Below are 17,127 nucleotides of genomic sequence, written 5' to 3'. Positions count from 1 at the left end.
GCTGAGACACTAATTACCTCACCTGTGCATGTGTGTGGTTTTCTGCAAAACATGTACTGTTGGTGGACCTTGAGGACAGGGTTGGGGAACTTTGCTTTAAAGGATACCCAAAGTGATATGATGAGATAGACATGTGTATGTACAGTGTCTAGCACACAAATAACTAGGCTGTGTTCCTTTTTTTTCTTCCTCTGTCTGAAAGAGTTAAATATCAGGTATGTAAGTGGCTGACTCAGTCCTGACTCAGACAGGAAGTGACTCCAGTGTGACCCTCACTGATAAGAAATTCCCCCTTTTATCTCTTTCTTGCTCTCAGAAGCCACTTTCTGCTAGGAAAGTGTTTTATAGTTGGAATTTCAGTGAGGGTCACACTGTAGTGACTTCCTGTCTGAGTCAGGACTGAGTCAGTCACTTACATATCTGATATTTAACTCTTTCAGGCAGAGAAAGAAAATAAGGAGCACAGCATAGTTATTTGTGTGCTAGGCACTGTACATATGCATGTCTATCTCATCATGTCACATGTCACTTCGGGTATCCTTTAAGAAGTGGCCTCTGCAGCACTTTTGTTTAACTCTCTCCTGACCGCCTAACACCGATCAGTGGTGGGAAGGTGGCCTCCCCAGGATCGCCTAACACCAATTGGCGGCAAGTCCTGGGGGCGGAGATTGGTAGGGATCACGCATGCGGATGCGCACACATCCCCGCTAAGTGATGAAGCTGACAGAAACAAAAAATAAAAACAATTTCTTTTGGTTGTACAGTGCTGCAATCTAGCGCAGCGCTGTACAGAGGACAGCTTAGGGACAAAGCTGTCCCCTCAAGTGGCTCACAATGTGATCCCCTCTCGCAGGCAGCAGCCTATGAGAGGGGATCAGTGATTGGATCTCAACAAGGAGGGATGTCAATTAAAAAATAACATTTATTAAAAAAATAAGAATACAATTAATTAAAAAAAAAAAAGATTGCCGCAGAAATTAGATGCCACCAACAGAAAAAAATCGCCTGGTCACTAGGGGGTGCATGTCTGTGGTCCTCAAGTGGTTAAACAAATATGACATTTAATATCAGGTGACCCAAGCCACCAATGACCTAAGGGCAAGTTCCCGTTATTTGGCAGGGATATGCCAGCACTGAGAGTAGCTTCTCTATTTTCGGAGACTGATAGTCAACTGCTGAAAAATCCACAGGATTCATTTGTGATTTGGCTTAGGAGAACTCATGGAGAAGCATGTGATCAGCTGAAATATTTGTGATTTGCTGTTTGTGATCATGCCAGGAAGTTATCACAGCAAATTAGAACCTTACTGTGATGACTTTCTGTATTAACACATGATCGTGACCAGCAAATCAGAGCCTTACAAATCTATCAGCTGAGCAAACTGATCACATGCTTCTCCATGAGTTCCCCTACGCATTGCCATCCCTATTTGCTATAAAAGCCATTGTTACTTTTTACGTAATCCTCAGGGCCCTTTTCCACTAGCAATCGCTATTGTTCGCGCTGAACGCTAGCGATTGCGATTCAGCAAAAGAAAAAAATTCCCGCCGATTTTCCGATATTTGCGATCACGATAGCAAAATCGCGGCAAAAATCGTTCCGTGGCGCGATCGAGATCAAGTAAAAAACAAATCGCGGTAGTGGAAATTACCTATCCCGATTCCTATGTTAAAAAGCAAACCGTAGCGATTTTAAAATCACTAGCGGTTTGCGGTTTTGCAATTAAGCAATCGCAAACGCTGTAGTGGAAAAGGGCCCTTATGTTAGATTTTAATTCTACTTTTCTGTTTTTTGAACAATTATTACATATCCAAACAATTTATTTGTAAGCCAATTGATAACATTATTTTTAAAAAGGGATAAAAATAAAAATTATTGCCAGCTTATGCTTTGAGGCAAGAGTGGACTTCAGTGGAAGTCAAAAAATCCATTTAGTTTGCAGTCGTGAAGTTTGTTTTTGTCATTATGAGGATATTGATCCACTTGACCACTGTTGACCAAATTTTTGAGTCTCCTGTTTCACTTTACTCTGGTTCTGCCTGTACATAATATGTCTTACATCCATTATTTTATAGTATATGGTTACCATTTACTAGAGATGGCTCGGACCTCAGATTTTGGGTTCACGGACCGTAGACGGGAACTTCCGCAAAAGTCCACGTAGCGGCGAACTCGGCAAACCGCAATAGACATCAATTTAAAACTACAAACACGGTTTTTGGCCATAAAAGTGATGGAAAAGATGTTTCAAAGGGTATAACACCTGGAGGGAGGCATGGCGGAGTGGGATACACACCAAAAGTCCCCGGGGAAAATTACAGATTTGACGCGGAGCAGGGTTATAATCCCTAAAGGGCAGAAATCACATTGCATTGCTAAATTGGAGGCATAAAGTGCTTTAAAACATTTTGCGTGTGTATACATCGATCTGACAGACCAAACTTACTGTTTTAGGCACCACCGCAAAGGCTGTTGATATTTGTGTGCTGCTTTTATTAATGTGTGCATACCATTGGTGTTTGTGTTTTGCGATCAGGTGCCTTCTCAAAGCAGTTGTCCCTAGTTGGGTGTTGGGCTTCCCATGACTCAGTTTCTTTTGGCAGAGTTTGCAGATGGCATTGCTGGTATCAGAGGAAAAAAAAACACAAAAAAACGTACACACCGGTGAGCTTTAGAATGTCGGCATGTGGGTGGTGGTAAAAGCAGGCCTTGAAGGGCGTGTTGGCTGGATGACCCCAAGTGTACTACTAAATGCATCGTGTGAATAACTCCTCTGACACATCAAGTGGAGCAGCTGGGTTGCTAGTGGTAGTAGTAAGTTTTTGTGTTAAACCAGAAGCTGAGCAGGAGGAGGACGGTGCGTCAAAAAAGGTTCTGTGCGGAACATGTAATGCGCTGTTTAAGCCAGTCAACCACATCCTCAGAATTGTGGGGGTTGAGGGTACAAAAAACATATAAAGAACATTAGCCCTCAAAAGAGCTGTTTTGGGGTGCTTTCAGCAACAAATTTCTGCGAGGAGCAAGCTAACAAGAGCCTAACTAACTATTTCCCTATCTCTCAAGCAACCTCTCCCTTCTCTCACTATTGCAGCAGCAGACAGTGAGGACATGGCCGACGCTGCTGCCTTTTATAGGGGGGGGGCGGGGGTCCAGGAGGGAGTGCAGCCTTATTGGCTGCCATGTGTTTGGTGACTGTGATGTAGAGGGTCAAAGTTTAACCCAATGACAAGTATGGGAGGTGGAGCGAACATGCATAAAAGTTCGCTATTCACCGCGGACAGCAGAAATCCGTGCGAACTACCCGCGGGGCAAACCGTTCGGGCCATCTCTACCATTTACTCATAAAAGTTTTGTGGTACTGTCTACAACTCTTAACAGCTTATTTAGTAAATCAATAGCTAATATTTTCTTTTTTTTCAGGCAAAAAGGGAAGAAAATTCATGATGGATTACACGGTTACATGGCGTATTTTGGAAAAGCAAAATAAGTATTTGGCCTTTGAAAGACAGAAAGTCAAACTGGGACCAATAGTTACAGGATAATTGCACACAATGGGATTTTCTGTTCACTATGTGAATACAACATGAGAGAGATGGACATTAAATCCAAAAATTCAACCAAAGACAACAAATGGAGTAATGCCATTCTAACATTCCTTGCCTGAAGATTCTGACCAGTATTACGAGTTGCTCCTAAAAATTAAAGTATAAAAAAATTGACTCGTGTACATACAGTAATTGCCCACACTGGCTCGAAGCCTTCCCATAATCCTAAATAGGATATATTTGTGCATAATCTGTATTTTGCAACTGGTATGCAATGAGTCAATGAATTTATTACAGTCGTATTCTTCCTATTTTAATAGTAAATATTTTTCTATTTTATCAGTTATTAATTTTACATAATTGTTGCAAGTCCTGTTTTGTCAGCAAAATATGAAAAAAAATGTATTTTTGTGCTGAATAAAATTTTTTGGGTGAATGCAGTGCGTAACTTTATTGGGAAGTAAGCCAACTCTTACCATCCATGTTCAATCTGTTTTTTATTATTTTAGTCTGCAGTGGGTGCCTCGGCCTCCTAGTGTTCTTGAAAAGATTGATCGTTTTGCCTAGGACTGGATGTTTCTTCTTCTTTGTTTTATGGTTGGTTGTCTATTAGTTAAGTAGGTGACTTCTTCTGCTAGTTATGCCCTGCAATAGGTGTCCTGGGAGGAAATGTATTTTTTTTTGTCTCTATTAGAAGCAGCTAATAAGCAAGGCAGATATACAGCTGGGTGGAAATTTTGAGAACTTTAACTGATTTTTATGACACACCACTTAAATGCTTTTTTTAACCAGAGCTGAACTAACTATGAGAAACGGGGGGAGCAGGCATGCACTGCAAGCTGTTCTGATGCCCACTGCTCTCCCCGTTCTCCTCTGTCCCCCTCCTTTTCTACCTAAGTGCCCCCCCAGCAGCCTTTTCAGAGTCAGGCATTAGTGCGCAGTCCCTGGCCAGGCTGCACGTGTCCTACATCGCATGCCTGAATGTGGGAGAGCACTGCGCACATGCATGATGTCACAATTACATTGTGTAGAGCACTCCAGGCCGCGTGTAGCCAGGCCAGCGCCTGTGCACTAATGTCTGACCCGGCCAGCCCGGAGGAGGCTGCTGAGGGTCATTTAGGTAGGAAGGGAGGGGGATAGGACAGTTTGCAGTACATGCCTGCTCGGAGACTGTTAGTCGGTGAAACTGTGATCTAAGGCAGCGCTGTACTGGGGACAGCCGTGGGATACCGCATGGAGCGGTCAGCAAGCAGTTGATAAAAAGCATTTTTTTTTATCATTATAGTCCCACTCCCTCCCCCCCTAAATTGTCCCTGGACGGCGACCCAATCCCTTCCTCTCCTCTCATAGGCCTCAGCCTATGAGAGGGCTTAGATTGCGAGCTGCTTGGAGGAACAGCTCAGTGACAGGGCTGTCCCGTGTACAGCACTGCGATCAATCGATTCTTTACAAAGGTAAACAAACGTTTTGGGAAAAAAAGCTGGCAGGCTGATTACAGAGCTCCGCCTCCATGTCTCTGCAGGGAACAATCGTGCATGCATGCGTTCCCTGCTAAACTATGCCTCCAGGACTTAACGCCAATTAGCGTTAGGCGGTCCTGGGGGCGCCACCTTCCCACCGCCCATCGGCGTTAGATGGTTGGGAAGGGGTTAAATCACTTTTATGAATCATTTTACTTTTTCTATTTGTTCTTTGTATTTTTAGATTATTTCTATCTAGTTATACATTTAATCTGCAGAAAGATATAAAACTGCACATAAATATATATTTTTTTCCCCATGTGAATGCATGCACTGCAAATGTAAAGTCCTTTCTCTCATAAATGTAATGGTAGAAAGGAGAAAACCGCTTAACCTGCAATATTTTGTCCTCTTTCTGAATTTGAGCTGAATTGTGTTCCGATGAAGTGGCCCATCACAAAGTCTTGCTGTGATTCACAATATGCTATAAAACTAATTGTTTTATGTGTGCCGTTATTGTGAATGTGGATAGAGCCTAATCTTTGTCTACACATTTCTGCAGAGTAATAAGAAATATCATCGAAGTGTGCATTTTATGTGAGATTGCTGCACAGTATGAAGAAAACGAGATAAAGAAATCACAATGAAAAAAGAAGAAGAAGAAAGCAATTAATGGAAAATGCCACATTCTTATTTAAATTAGTAATGTTTGCTGTCATGATATTTGCAAATGAAAGGTTTCTTTTTAGGTGCCAGTTCCCTCCAGCTAAAATGATAGAATTGTGTTTTTCAGATTAGGTGGGTGCAGCTCTGGTGATCATGGTTGGTGCTAGGATACCGCTGGGCAAGGTCACCATTATAGCTCTGGTAGTAGGGGGGTTCCACAGCTTGAGGTAAATGCTAGAACCCCTATGGGCAAAATTATGGTTATGGTGCTGGCAGTCTGCACCATATTCTAAGTGGAGCATGGGATCCGTTCACACTAGGCATTTTCAATTGATCTGTTCTGGGAACTGGAATGCACAACCACAATCTGCACAATTTATACCAATAGAACCAATGCAAGCCTATGGGAACAGACAGTATCCATTCCCACTAGGCTGTTTTCTGCGTAAATTCCCGGGGGCGGAACTAGGAATCACTGGGCACCCCTACAAGTATGGATGGACCACGCCGCATCCCCCCCCCCCCCCCCCCTTGCTTTCTGCACAGGAAAACCAAGGAAAACCAATGTTATTCAATTGGCTAGTGCACACTTGCATGTGTTTTCCCCGTGCAGATAAGAAGCACTGTACACATTTTCTCTATCAGTTACATTAGCTTCTGTGGTAAAATGTGCATGTTTTCACACGTACAGACACACATAGTGTACAGAAAATGCATACAGAGAGCTGACAGACGAGTGTGCTCTCAGCTTCAGCTTCTTATTACACTCAATAAGACTGAGGCGCCAGGTGTTACCCAGACTGAATGTTGTTGTGTACTCCAACAATCTATTGCCTGATGAAGCGGGTTTAGGCCTGCGAAACGCGCTGCGAATACCCCCCTGGAGTGTACCAATAAAATTTACTTTTTTTGAATACACAGCTTTTTGTGTCTGCTTGTAGGAGGTAAGTCCACCACTGCCTCCTAAGCACTTTTAAATAGTTATTTTTATTCTATTGGCGCCTCTGTTCTTCATCACGTTCTATTCTTATTACACTCACTCTATCCATCTCTGATGGAGCAGAACTGGCTCTGCAGACTGCTCCAGCATCACTACAGTACACAACACTTGGGGAGGGGTAGAGAGGTTTGAGGCTGGGTGCTGTACACAAGAGTCTGCTGCACACTGAATAGGGACTGTCTACAAAACTTTGTATGATTCGTTATCAGTGGCTGAGCAGATGCAGTTATTAGAACAATTATGCAGAGAGCAGAAAGCTTTTTCTCTCCGTGCCCTTAGTTGTCAGTCTCTCAGGACAGGGAAAAGAAACTTCTCCCTCCAGGGGCCCACTGCGACTTCTGGGCCCCCCTGTGGCTGCATCCCTTGCAGGGGCTATTGCTACGCCCTTGTACATTCCTGCTCTACTCACCCGTCTGCTACCTGGACATCTTCTGCCTCCAGGTCCTCTGCCACTTGGCTCCACTGCACAGGACAAGCCCCTGTATACAGATCAGAGCCCCAAAAGGAGCATCAGGCTGTATTGGATCGCAACAGACCAATGGGATTCCTCTCTCCCCAAAGAGGATTCCCATTGGTCTTTTGCAATCAAATGGATGCCTGATAATTCTGTCAGGGCTTCAATCTGTATACTGGCACAAGTCCTGTGCAGTGGAGTTGAGCAACAGCGGCAGACTGGATACACAATACTAAGTAATGCAAGTCAAACACTGTGACGGGGCACAACATATCTGCCCAGGACCGTTGTGCATCCAGCGTAGTGTGCATTTAGCATTTGATAAAGTATCATTTTAAACGTGCTGTATCGTTCACTTCTGGTGCCCTTTAATGTCACAGATAGTATCTGAACATCTGCACTAATTTCTCAGTGGATTGTACACAAGTCTCTTCAGAAAATACATTTATGCTTTATTGGGAAATTAACCACATAAAAGGAAAGTGGAGCCAAATATTATGTAATGAAATCTGAAGGGAAAAAGTAAGTGGCGTTTTATTCATTGCCTTTTCGGTGGACGGGTTCCCAATCCCGACAAAAAAAAAAAAAAAAAAATCACATCCCTGAAAAAGTGTCAAACCCCAAACTGTATAAAAGTGTATACAGCTAGTCCCTGACTTAACCACTTGAGGACTCAGCCTTTACCCCCCCTTAAGGACCAGCGCTGTTTTTTCCATTCAGACCACTGCAGCTTTAACGGTTTATTGCTCGCTCATACAACCTACCACCTAAATGAATTTTGGCTCCTTTTCTTCTCACTAATACAGCTTTCTTTTGATGCTATTTGATTGCTGCTGCGAGTTTTACTTTTTATTATATTCATCAAAAAAGACATGAATTTTGGCAAAAAAATGATTTTTTTAACTTTCTGTGCTGACATTTTTCAAATAAAGTAAAATTTCTGTATACATGCAGCGCGAAAAATGTGGACAAACATGTTTTTGATGAAAAAAAACCCATTCAGTGTATATTTATTGGTTTGGGTAAAAGTTATAGCGTTTACAAACTATGGTGCAAAAAGTGAATTTTCCCATTTTTAAGCATCTCTGACTTTCCTGACTACCTGTCATGTTTCATGAGGTGCTAAAATTCCAGGATAGTATAAATACCCCACAAATAACCCCATTTTGGAAAGAAGACATCCCAAAGTATTCACTGAGAGGCATAGTGAGTTCATAGAAGATTTTATTTTTTGTCACAAGTTAGCGGAAAATGACAGTTTGTCACAAAAAAAAAAAAAAAAAAAGGTTTCCATTTCTGCTAACTTGTAACAAAAAAAAATGAAATCTGCCATGGACTCAACATGCCCCTCAATGAATACCTTGAAGTGTCTATTTTTCAAAATGGGGTCATTTATGGGGTGTGTTTACTGTCCTGGCATTTTGGGGGGTGCGGAATTGTAAGCACCCCTGTAAAGCCTAAAAGTAGTCATTGCACTGTGGGCCTCTTAGCGCAGTTTGGCTGCAAAAAAGTGTCACACATATGGTATCGCTATACTCGGGAGAAGTAGTACAATGTGTTTTGGGGTGTATTTTTACACATACCCATGCTGGGTGGGAGAAATATCTCTGCAAATGACAATTTTTTGATTTTTTTACACACAATTGTCCATTTACAGAGTTATTTCTCCCACTCAGCATGGGTATGTATAAAAATACACCCCAAAACACATTGTACTACTTCTCCTGAGTACGGCGATACCACATGTGTGGCACTTTTTTGCACCCTAACTGCGCTAAGGGGCCCAAAGTCCAATGAGTACCTTTAGGATTTCACAGGTCATTTTGAGACATTTGGTTTCAAGACTACTCCTCACGGTTTAGGGCCCCTAAAATGCCAGGGCAGTATAGGAACCCCACAAATGACCCCATTTTACAAAGAAGACACCCCATGGTACTCAATTAGGAGTATGGTGAGTTCATAGAAGATTTTACTTTTTGTCACAAGTTAGCGGAAAATGATTGTTATTGGTTTTTTTTTACCAAGTGTCATTTTCCGCTAACTTGTGACAAAAAATAAAATCTTCTATGAACTCACCATACTCCTAACGGAATACCTTGGGATGTCCTCTTTGTAAAATGGGGTCATTTGTGGGGTTCCTATACTGCTCTGGCATTTTAGGGGCCCTAAACCGTGAGGAGTAGTCTTGAAACCAAATGTTTCAAAATGACCTGTGAAATGCTAAAGGTACTCATTGGACTCTGGGCCCCTTAGCGCAGTTAGGGTGCAAAAAAGTGCCACACATGTGGTATCGCCGTACTCGGGAGAAGTAGTACAATGTGTTTTGGGGTGTATTTTTACACATACCCATATTGGGTGGGAGAAATCTCTCTGTAAATGACATTTTTTTGATTTCTTTACACACAATTGTCAATTTACAGAGATATTTCTCCCACCCAATATGGGTATGTGTAAAAATACACCCCAAAACACATAATACTACTTCTCCTGAGTACGGCGGTACCACATGTGTGGCACTTTTTTGCATCCTAACTGCGCTAAGGGGCCCAGAGTCCAATGAGTACCGTTAGCATTTCACAGGTCATTTTGAGAAATTTGGTTTCAAGACTACTCCTCACGGTTTAGGGCCCCTAAAATGCCAGGGCAGTATAGGAACCCCACAAATGACCCCATTTTAGAAAGAAGACACCCCAAGGTACTCAATTAGGAGTATGGTGAGTTCATAGAAGATTTTACTTTTTGTCACAAGTTAGCGGAAAATGATTGTTATTGGTTTTTTTTACCAAGTGTCATTTTCCGCTAACTTGTGACAAAAAATAAAATCTTCTATGAACTCACCATACTCCTAACGGAATACCTTGGGATGTCCTCTTTGTAAAATGGGGTCATTTGTGGGGTTCCTATACTGCTCTGGCATTTTAGGGGCCCTAAACCGTGAGGAGTAGTCTTGAAACCAAATGTTTCAAAATGACCTGTGAAATGCTAAAGGTACTCATTGGACTCTGGGCCCCTTAGCGCAGTTAGGGTGCAAAAAAGGGCCACACATGTGGTATCGCCGTACTCGGGAGAAGTAGTACAATGTGTTTTGGGGTGTATTTTTACACATACCCATATTGGGTGGGAGAAATACCTCTGTAAATGACAATTTTTTGATTTCTTTACACACAATTGTCAATTTACAGAGATATTTCTCCCACCCAATATGGGTATGTGTAAAAATACACCCCAAAACACATAATACTACTTCTCCTGAGTACGGCGGTACCACATGTGTGGCACTTTTTTGCATCCTAACTGCGCTAAGGGGCCCAGAGTCCAATGAGTACCGTTAGCATTTCACAGGTCATTTTGAGAAGTTTGGTTTCAAGACTACTCCTCACGGTTTAGGGCCCCTAAAATGCCAGGACAGTATAGGAACCCCACAAATGACCCCATTTTACAAAGAGGACATCCTAAGGTATTCCGTTAGGAGTATGGTGAGTTCATAGAAGATTTTTTTTTTGTCACAAGTTAGTGGAAAATGACACTTGGTAAACAAAACCCAATAAAAATCATTTTCCGCTAACTTGTGACAAAAAGCTAAATCTTCTATGAACTCACCATACTCCTAATTGAGTACCTTGGGGTGTCTTCTTTCTAAAATGGGGTCATTTGTGGGGTTCCTATACTGCTCTGGCATTTTAGGGGCCCTAAACCGTGAGGAGTAGTCTTGAAACCAAATGTTTCAAAATGACCTGTGAAATGCTAAAGGTACTCATTGGACTCTGGGCCCCTTAGCGCAGTTAGGGTGCAAAAAAGGGCCACACATGTGGTATCGCCGTACTCGGGAGAAGTAGTACAATGTGTTTTGGGGTGTATTTTTACACATACCCATATTGGGTGGGAGAAATATCTCTGTAAATGACAATTTTTTGATTTCTTTACACACAATTGTCCATTTACAGAGATATTTCTCCCACCCAATATGGGTATGTGTAAAAATACACCCCAAAACACATTGTACTACTTCTCCCGAGTACAGCGATACCACATATGTGGCACTTTTTTGCACCCTAACTGCGCTAAGGGGCCCAGAGTCCAATGAGTACCGTTACCATTTCACAGGTCATTTTGAGAAATTTGGTTTCAAGACTACTCCTCACGGTTTAGGGCCCCTAAAATGCCAGAGCAGTATAGGAACCCCACAAATGACCCCATTTTACAAAGAGGACACCCCATGGTACTCAATTAGGAGTATGGTGAGTTCATAGAAGATTTTACTTTTTGTCACAAGTTAGCGGAAAATGATTGTTATTGGTTTTTTTTTACCAAGTGTCATTTTCCGCTAACTTGTGACAAAAAATAAAATCTTCTATGAACTCACCATACTCCTAACGGAATACCTTGGGATGTCCTCTTTGTAAAATGGGGTCATTTGTGGGGTTCCTATACTGCTCTGGCATTTTAGGGGCCCTAAACCGTGAGGAGTAGTCTTGAAACCAAATGTTTCAAAATGACCTGTGAAATGCTAAAGGTACTCATTGGACTCTGGGCCCCTTAGCGCAGTTAGGGTGCAAAAAAGTGCCACACATGTGGTATCGCCGTACTCGGGAGAAGTAGTACAATGTGTTTTGGGGTGTATTTTTACACATACCCATATTGGGTGGGAGAAATCTCTCTGTAAATGACATTTTTTTGATTTCTTTACACACAATTGTCAATTTACAGAGATATTTCTCCCACCCAATATGGGTATGTGTAAAAATACACCCCAAAACACATAATACTACTTCTCCTGAGTACGGCGGTACCACATGTGTGGCACTTTTTTGCATCCTAACTGCGCTAAGGGGCCCAGAGTCCAATGAGTACCGTTAGCATTTCACAGGTCATTTTGAGAAATTTGGTTTCAAGACTACTCCTCACGGTTTAGGGCCCCTAAAATGCCAGGGCAGTATAGGAACCCCACAAATGACCCCATTTTAGAAAGAAGACACCCCAAGGTACTCAATTAGGAGTATGGTGAGTTCATAGAAGATTTTACTTTTTGTCACAAGTTAGCGGAAAATGATTGTTATTGGTTTTTTTTACCAAGTGTCATTTTCCGCTAACTTGTGACAAAAAATAAAATCTTCTATGAACTCACCATACTCCTAACGGAATACCTTGGGATGTCCTCTTTGTAAAATGGGGTCATTTGTGGGGTTCCTATACTGCTCTGGCATTTTAGGGGCCCTAAACCGTGAGGAGTAGTCTTGAAACCAAATGTTTCAAAATGACCTGTGAAATGCTAAAGGTACTCATTGGACTCTGGGCCCCTTAGCGCAGTTAGGGTGCAAAAAAGTGCCACACATGTGGTATCGCCGTACTCGGGAGAAGTAGTACAATGTGTTTTGGGGTGTATTTTTACACATACCCATATTGGGTGGGAGAAATCTCTCTGTAAATGACATTTTTTTGATTTCTTTACACACAATTGTCAATTTACAGAGATATTTCTCCCACCCAATATGGGTATGTGTAAAAATACACCCCAAAACACATAATACTACTTCTCCTGAGTACGGCGGTACCACATGTGTGGCACTTTTTTGCATCCTAACTGCGCTAAGGGGCCCAGAGTCCAATGAGTACCGTTAGCATTTCACAGGTCATTTTGAGAAATTTGGTTTCAAGACTACTCCTCACGGTTTAGGGCCCCTAAAATGCCAGGGCAGTATAGGAACCCCACAAATGACCCCATTTTAGAAAGAAGACACCCCAAGGTACTCAATTAGGAGTATGGTGAGTTCATAGAAGATTTTACTTTTTGTCACAAGTTAGCGGAAAATGATTGTTATTGGTTTTTTTTACCAAGTGTCATTTTCCGCTAACTTGTGACAAAAAATAAAATCTTCTATGAACTCACCATACTCCTAACGGAATACCTTGGGATGTCCTCTTTGTAAAATGGGGTCATTTGTGGGGTTCCTATACTGCTCTGGCATTTTAGGGGCCCTAAACCGTGAGGAGTAGTCTTGAAACCAAATGTTTCAAAATGACCTGTGAAATGCTAAAGGTACTCATTGGACTCTGGGCCCCTTAGCGCAGTTAGGGTGCAAAAAAGGGCCACACATGTGGTATCGCCGTACTCGGGAGAAGTAGTACAATGTGTTTTGGGGTGTATTTTTACACATACCCATATTGGGTGGGAGAAATCTCTCTGTAAATGACATTTTTTTGATTTCTTTACACACAATTGTCAATTTACAGAGATATTTCTCCCACCCAATATGGGTATGTGTAAAAATACACCCCAAAACACATAATACTACTTCTCCTGAGTACGGCGGTACCACATGTGTGGCACTTTTTTGCATCCTAACTGCGCTAAGGGGCCCAGAGTCCAATGAGTACCGTTAGCATTTCACAGGTCATTTTGAGAAATTTGGTTTCAAGACTACTCCTCACGGTTTAGGGCCCCTAAAATGCCAGGGCAGTATAGGAACCCCACAAATGACCCCATTTTAGAAAGAAGACACCCCAAGGTACTCAATTAGGAGTATGGTGAGTTCATAGAAGATTTTACTTTTTGTCACAAGTTAGCGGAAAATGATTGTTATTGGTTTTTTTTACCAAGTGTCATTTTCCGCTAACTTGTGACAAAAAATAAAATCTTCTATGAACTCACCATACTCCTAACGGAATACCTTGGGATGTCCTCTTTGTAAAATGGGGTCATTTGTGGGGTTCCTATACTGCTCTGGCATTTTAGGGGCCCTAAACCGTGAGGAGTAGTCTTGAAACCAAATGTTTCAAAATGACCTGTGAAATGCTAAAGGTACTCATTGGACTCTGGGCCCCTTAGCGCAGTTAGGGTGCAAAAAAGGGCCACACATGTGGTATCGCCGTACTCGGGAGAAGTAGTACAATGTGTTTTGGGGTGTATTTTTACACATACCCATATTGGGTGGGAGAAATACCTCTGTAAATGACAATTTTTTGATTTCTTTACACACAATTGTCAATTTACAGAGATATTTCTCCCACCCAATATGGGTATGTGTAAAAATACACCCCAAAACACATAATACTACTTCTCCTGAGTACGGCGGTACCACATGTGTGGCACTTTTTTGCATCCTAACTGCGCTAAGGGGCCCAGAGTCCAATGAGTACCGTTAGCATTTCACAGGTCATTTTGAGAAGTTTGGTTTCAAGACTACTCCTCACGGTTTAGGGCCCCTAAAATGCCAGGACAGTATAGGAACCCCACAAATGACCCCATTTTACAAAGAGGACATCCTAAGGTATTCCGTTAGGAGTATGGTGAGTTCATAGAAGATTTTTTTTTTGTCACAAGTTAGTGGAAAATGACACTTGGTAAACAAAACCCAATAAAAATCATTTTCCGCTAACTTGTGACAAAAAGCTAAATCTTCTATGAACTCACCATACTCCTAATTGAGTACCTTGGGGTGTCTTCTTTCTAAAATGGGGTCATTTGTGGGGTTCCTATACTGCTCTGGCATTTTAGGGGCCCTAAACCGTGAGGAGTAGTCTTGAAACCAAATGTTTCAAAATGACCTGTGAAATGCTAAAGGTACTCATTGGACTCTGGGCCCCTTAGCGCAGTTAGGGTGCAAAAAAGGGCCACACATGTGGTATCGCCGTACTCGGGAGAAGTAGTACAATGTGTTTTGGGGTGTATTTTTACACATACCCATATTGGGTGGGAGAAATATCTCTGTAAATGACAATTTTTTGATTTCTTTACACACAATTGTCCATTTACAGAGATATTTCTCCCACCCAATATGGGTATGTGTAAAAATACACCCCAAAACACATTGTACTACTTCTCCCGAGTACAGCGATACCACATATGTGGCACTTTTTTGCACCCTAACTGCGCTAAGGGGCCCAGAGTCCAATGAGTACCGTTACCATTTCACAGGTCATTTTGAGAAATTTGGTTTCAAGACTACTCCTCACGGTTTAGGGCCCCTAAAATGCCAGAGCAGTATAGGAACCCCACAAATGACCCCATTTTACAAAGAGGACATCCCAAGGTATTCCGTTAGGAGTATGGTGAGTTCATAGAAGATTTTATTTTTTGTCACAAGTTAGCGGAAAATGACACTTGGTAAAAAAATCCATTAACAATCATTTTCCGCTAACTTGTGACAAAAAGTAAAATCTTCTATGAACTCACCATACTCCTAATTGAGTACCTTGGGGTGTCTTCTTTCTAAAATGGGGTCATTTGTGGGGTTCCTATACTGCTCTGGCATTTTAGGGGCCCTAAACCGTGAGGAGTAGTCTTGAAACCAAATTTCTCAAAATGACCTGTGAAATGCTAACGGTACTCATTGGACTCTGGGCCCCTTAGCGCAGTTAGGGTGCAAAAAAGGGCCACACATGTGGTATTGCCGTACTCGGGAGAAGTAGTACAATGTGTTTTGGGGTGTATTTTTACACATACCCATATTGGGTGGGAGAAATATCTCTGTAAATGGACAAATGTGTGTAAAAAAAATCAAAAAATTGTCATTTACAGAGTGATTTCTTCTACCCATCATGGGTATGTGTAAAAATACACCCTAAAACACATTGGTCTACTTCTCCCGGGTACGGCGATAGCACGTGTGGCACTTTTTTGCAGCCTAACTGCGCTAAGGGGCCCAACGTGCAATGACTACCTTTGGGCTTTACAGGGGTGCTCACAATTTAGCCCCCCCCCCACATGACAGGACAGTTAACAAACCCCACAAATGACCCCATTTTAAAAATAAGACACCACAAAGTATTCCATGAGGGGCATGGTGAGTTTATAAAAAAAATTCTTTTTTGTCACAAGTTAGCAGAAAAGGATACTTTGTGAAAAAAAACAAAAAACAACAATTTATGCTAACTTGTGACAAAAAACAAAATCTTCTATGAACTCACCATGCACCTCACGGAATACTTTGGGGTGTCCTCTTTCCAAAATGGGGTCATTTGTGGGGTCTGTCCTGGCATTTTAGGGCCTCTGCAATCATTACATGTATGGCCAGTATTTCTGCTATACTCCTTATATTGGGCATACAGGTAGTGCATTCTGGGCTGAAAGGAAAAATGAACGGCAAACATCCCTTCATTCGCATCGATCAATGTGGATGAACAAATATCTGCCAAAAAATGTGAAACAAAAAGAAAAGAAAGAGAGACATAGGAGCTGCCACCCCAAAAATCCAAACCCACCAGCTCGTATGCCCAGGCAATCCTGATTTATTCATCCACATTGATCGATGTGAATGGAGAAATCATTGCTTGAGTTCTTTTTTGATACAAAGTGCTTGCCAAAGCATATGAATCCCCAACACCACACCTTGGCCCATATGCCTCGGCAAACGTATCTTTTTTACTGTGGAGGAGAAATCTCGTCCTACAGCGCTGCATGCACCGATTTTGTGTAACCTGACAGAAGCGCAATGCTTCTGTCAGGATGCACCATCAGTGCTGCAGCTGATTGGTCGGTCGGTCGGTCGGTCGGTCTGGATAGAAAAAAGAGAGAAGAAAAACGAAAAAAACAAAACAAAAAGGAGGGGAAGGCGTCCGCCTGGACATAGGAGCTGCCACCCCAAAAATCCAAACCCACCAGCTCGTATGCCCAGGCAATCCTGATTTATTCATCCACATTGATCGATGTGAATGGAGAAATCATTGCTTGAGTTCTTTTTTGATACAAAGTGCTTGCCAAAGCATATGAATCCCCAACACCACACCTTGGCCCATATGCCTCGGCAAACGTATCTTTTTTACTGTGGAGGAGAAATCTCGTCCTACAGCGCTGCATGCACCGATTTTGTGTAACCTGACAGAAGCGCAATGCTTCTGTCAGGATGCATCATCAGTGCTGCAGCTGATTGGTCGGTTGGAAAAAAAGAGAGAAGAAGAAAAAAAAAAAAAAAAAAAAAAAAAAGCAAGCAAGCAGCAAAGCACTTCAATAACATTAACTTTTTAAACTTTATTAAATATGTTCAAACCAAACAATAACATTG

General features: G+C 42.0%; 1 protein-coding gene across 3 annotated transcripts in view; it reads left to right on the top strand.

The window, feature by feature from the left end:
* The window catches only part of LOC137533983 (solute carrier family 22 member 15-like), a 538,432-nt gene extending 534,479 nt beyond the window's left edge, over nt 1–3,953 (top strand). Inside the window, exon 12 of one of the 3 annotated variants that reach the window (XR_011024265.1) lies at nt 3,422–3,953. Coding sequence is in view for 1 of the 3 variants with exons in the window: in XM_068255310.1 (XP_068111411.1) it covers nt 3,422–3,445 (24 nt within the window). In the remaining 2 variants the exon portion in view is untranslated. The remainder of the gene's footprint in view (nt 1–3,421) is intronic. The other 2 variants (XR_011024264.1, XM_068255310.1) reach the window with 2 other exon arrangements.
* Nucleotides 3,954–17,127: the final 13,174 nt, after the last annotated feature.

The sequence above is a fragment of the Hyperolius riggenbachi genome, chromosome 10 (assembly GCF_040937935.1).
Source record: "Hyperolius riggenbachi isolate aHypRig1 chromosome 10, aHypRig1.pri, whole genome shotgun sequence".
NCBI lineage: Eukaryota > Metazoa > Chordata > Amphibia > Anura > Hyperoliidae > Hyperolius > Hyperolius riggenbachi.
This window is presented reverse-complemented; position numbering and strand designations above follow the sequence as displayed.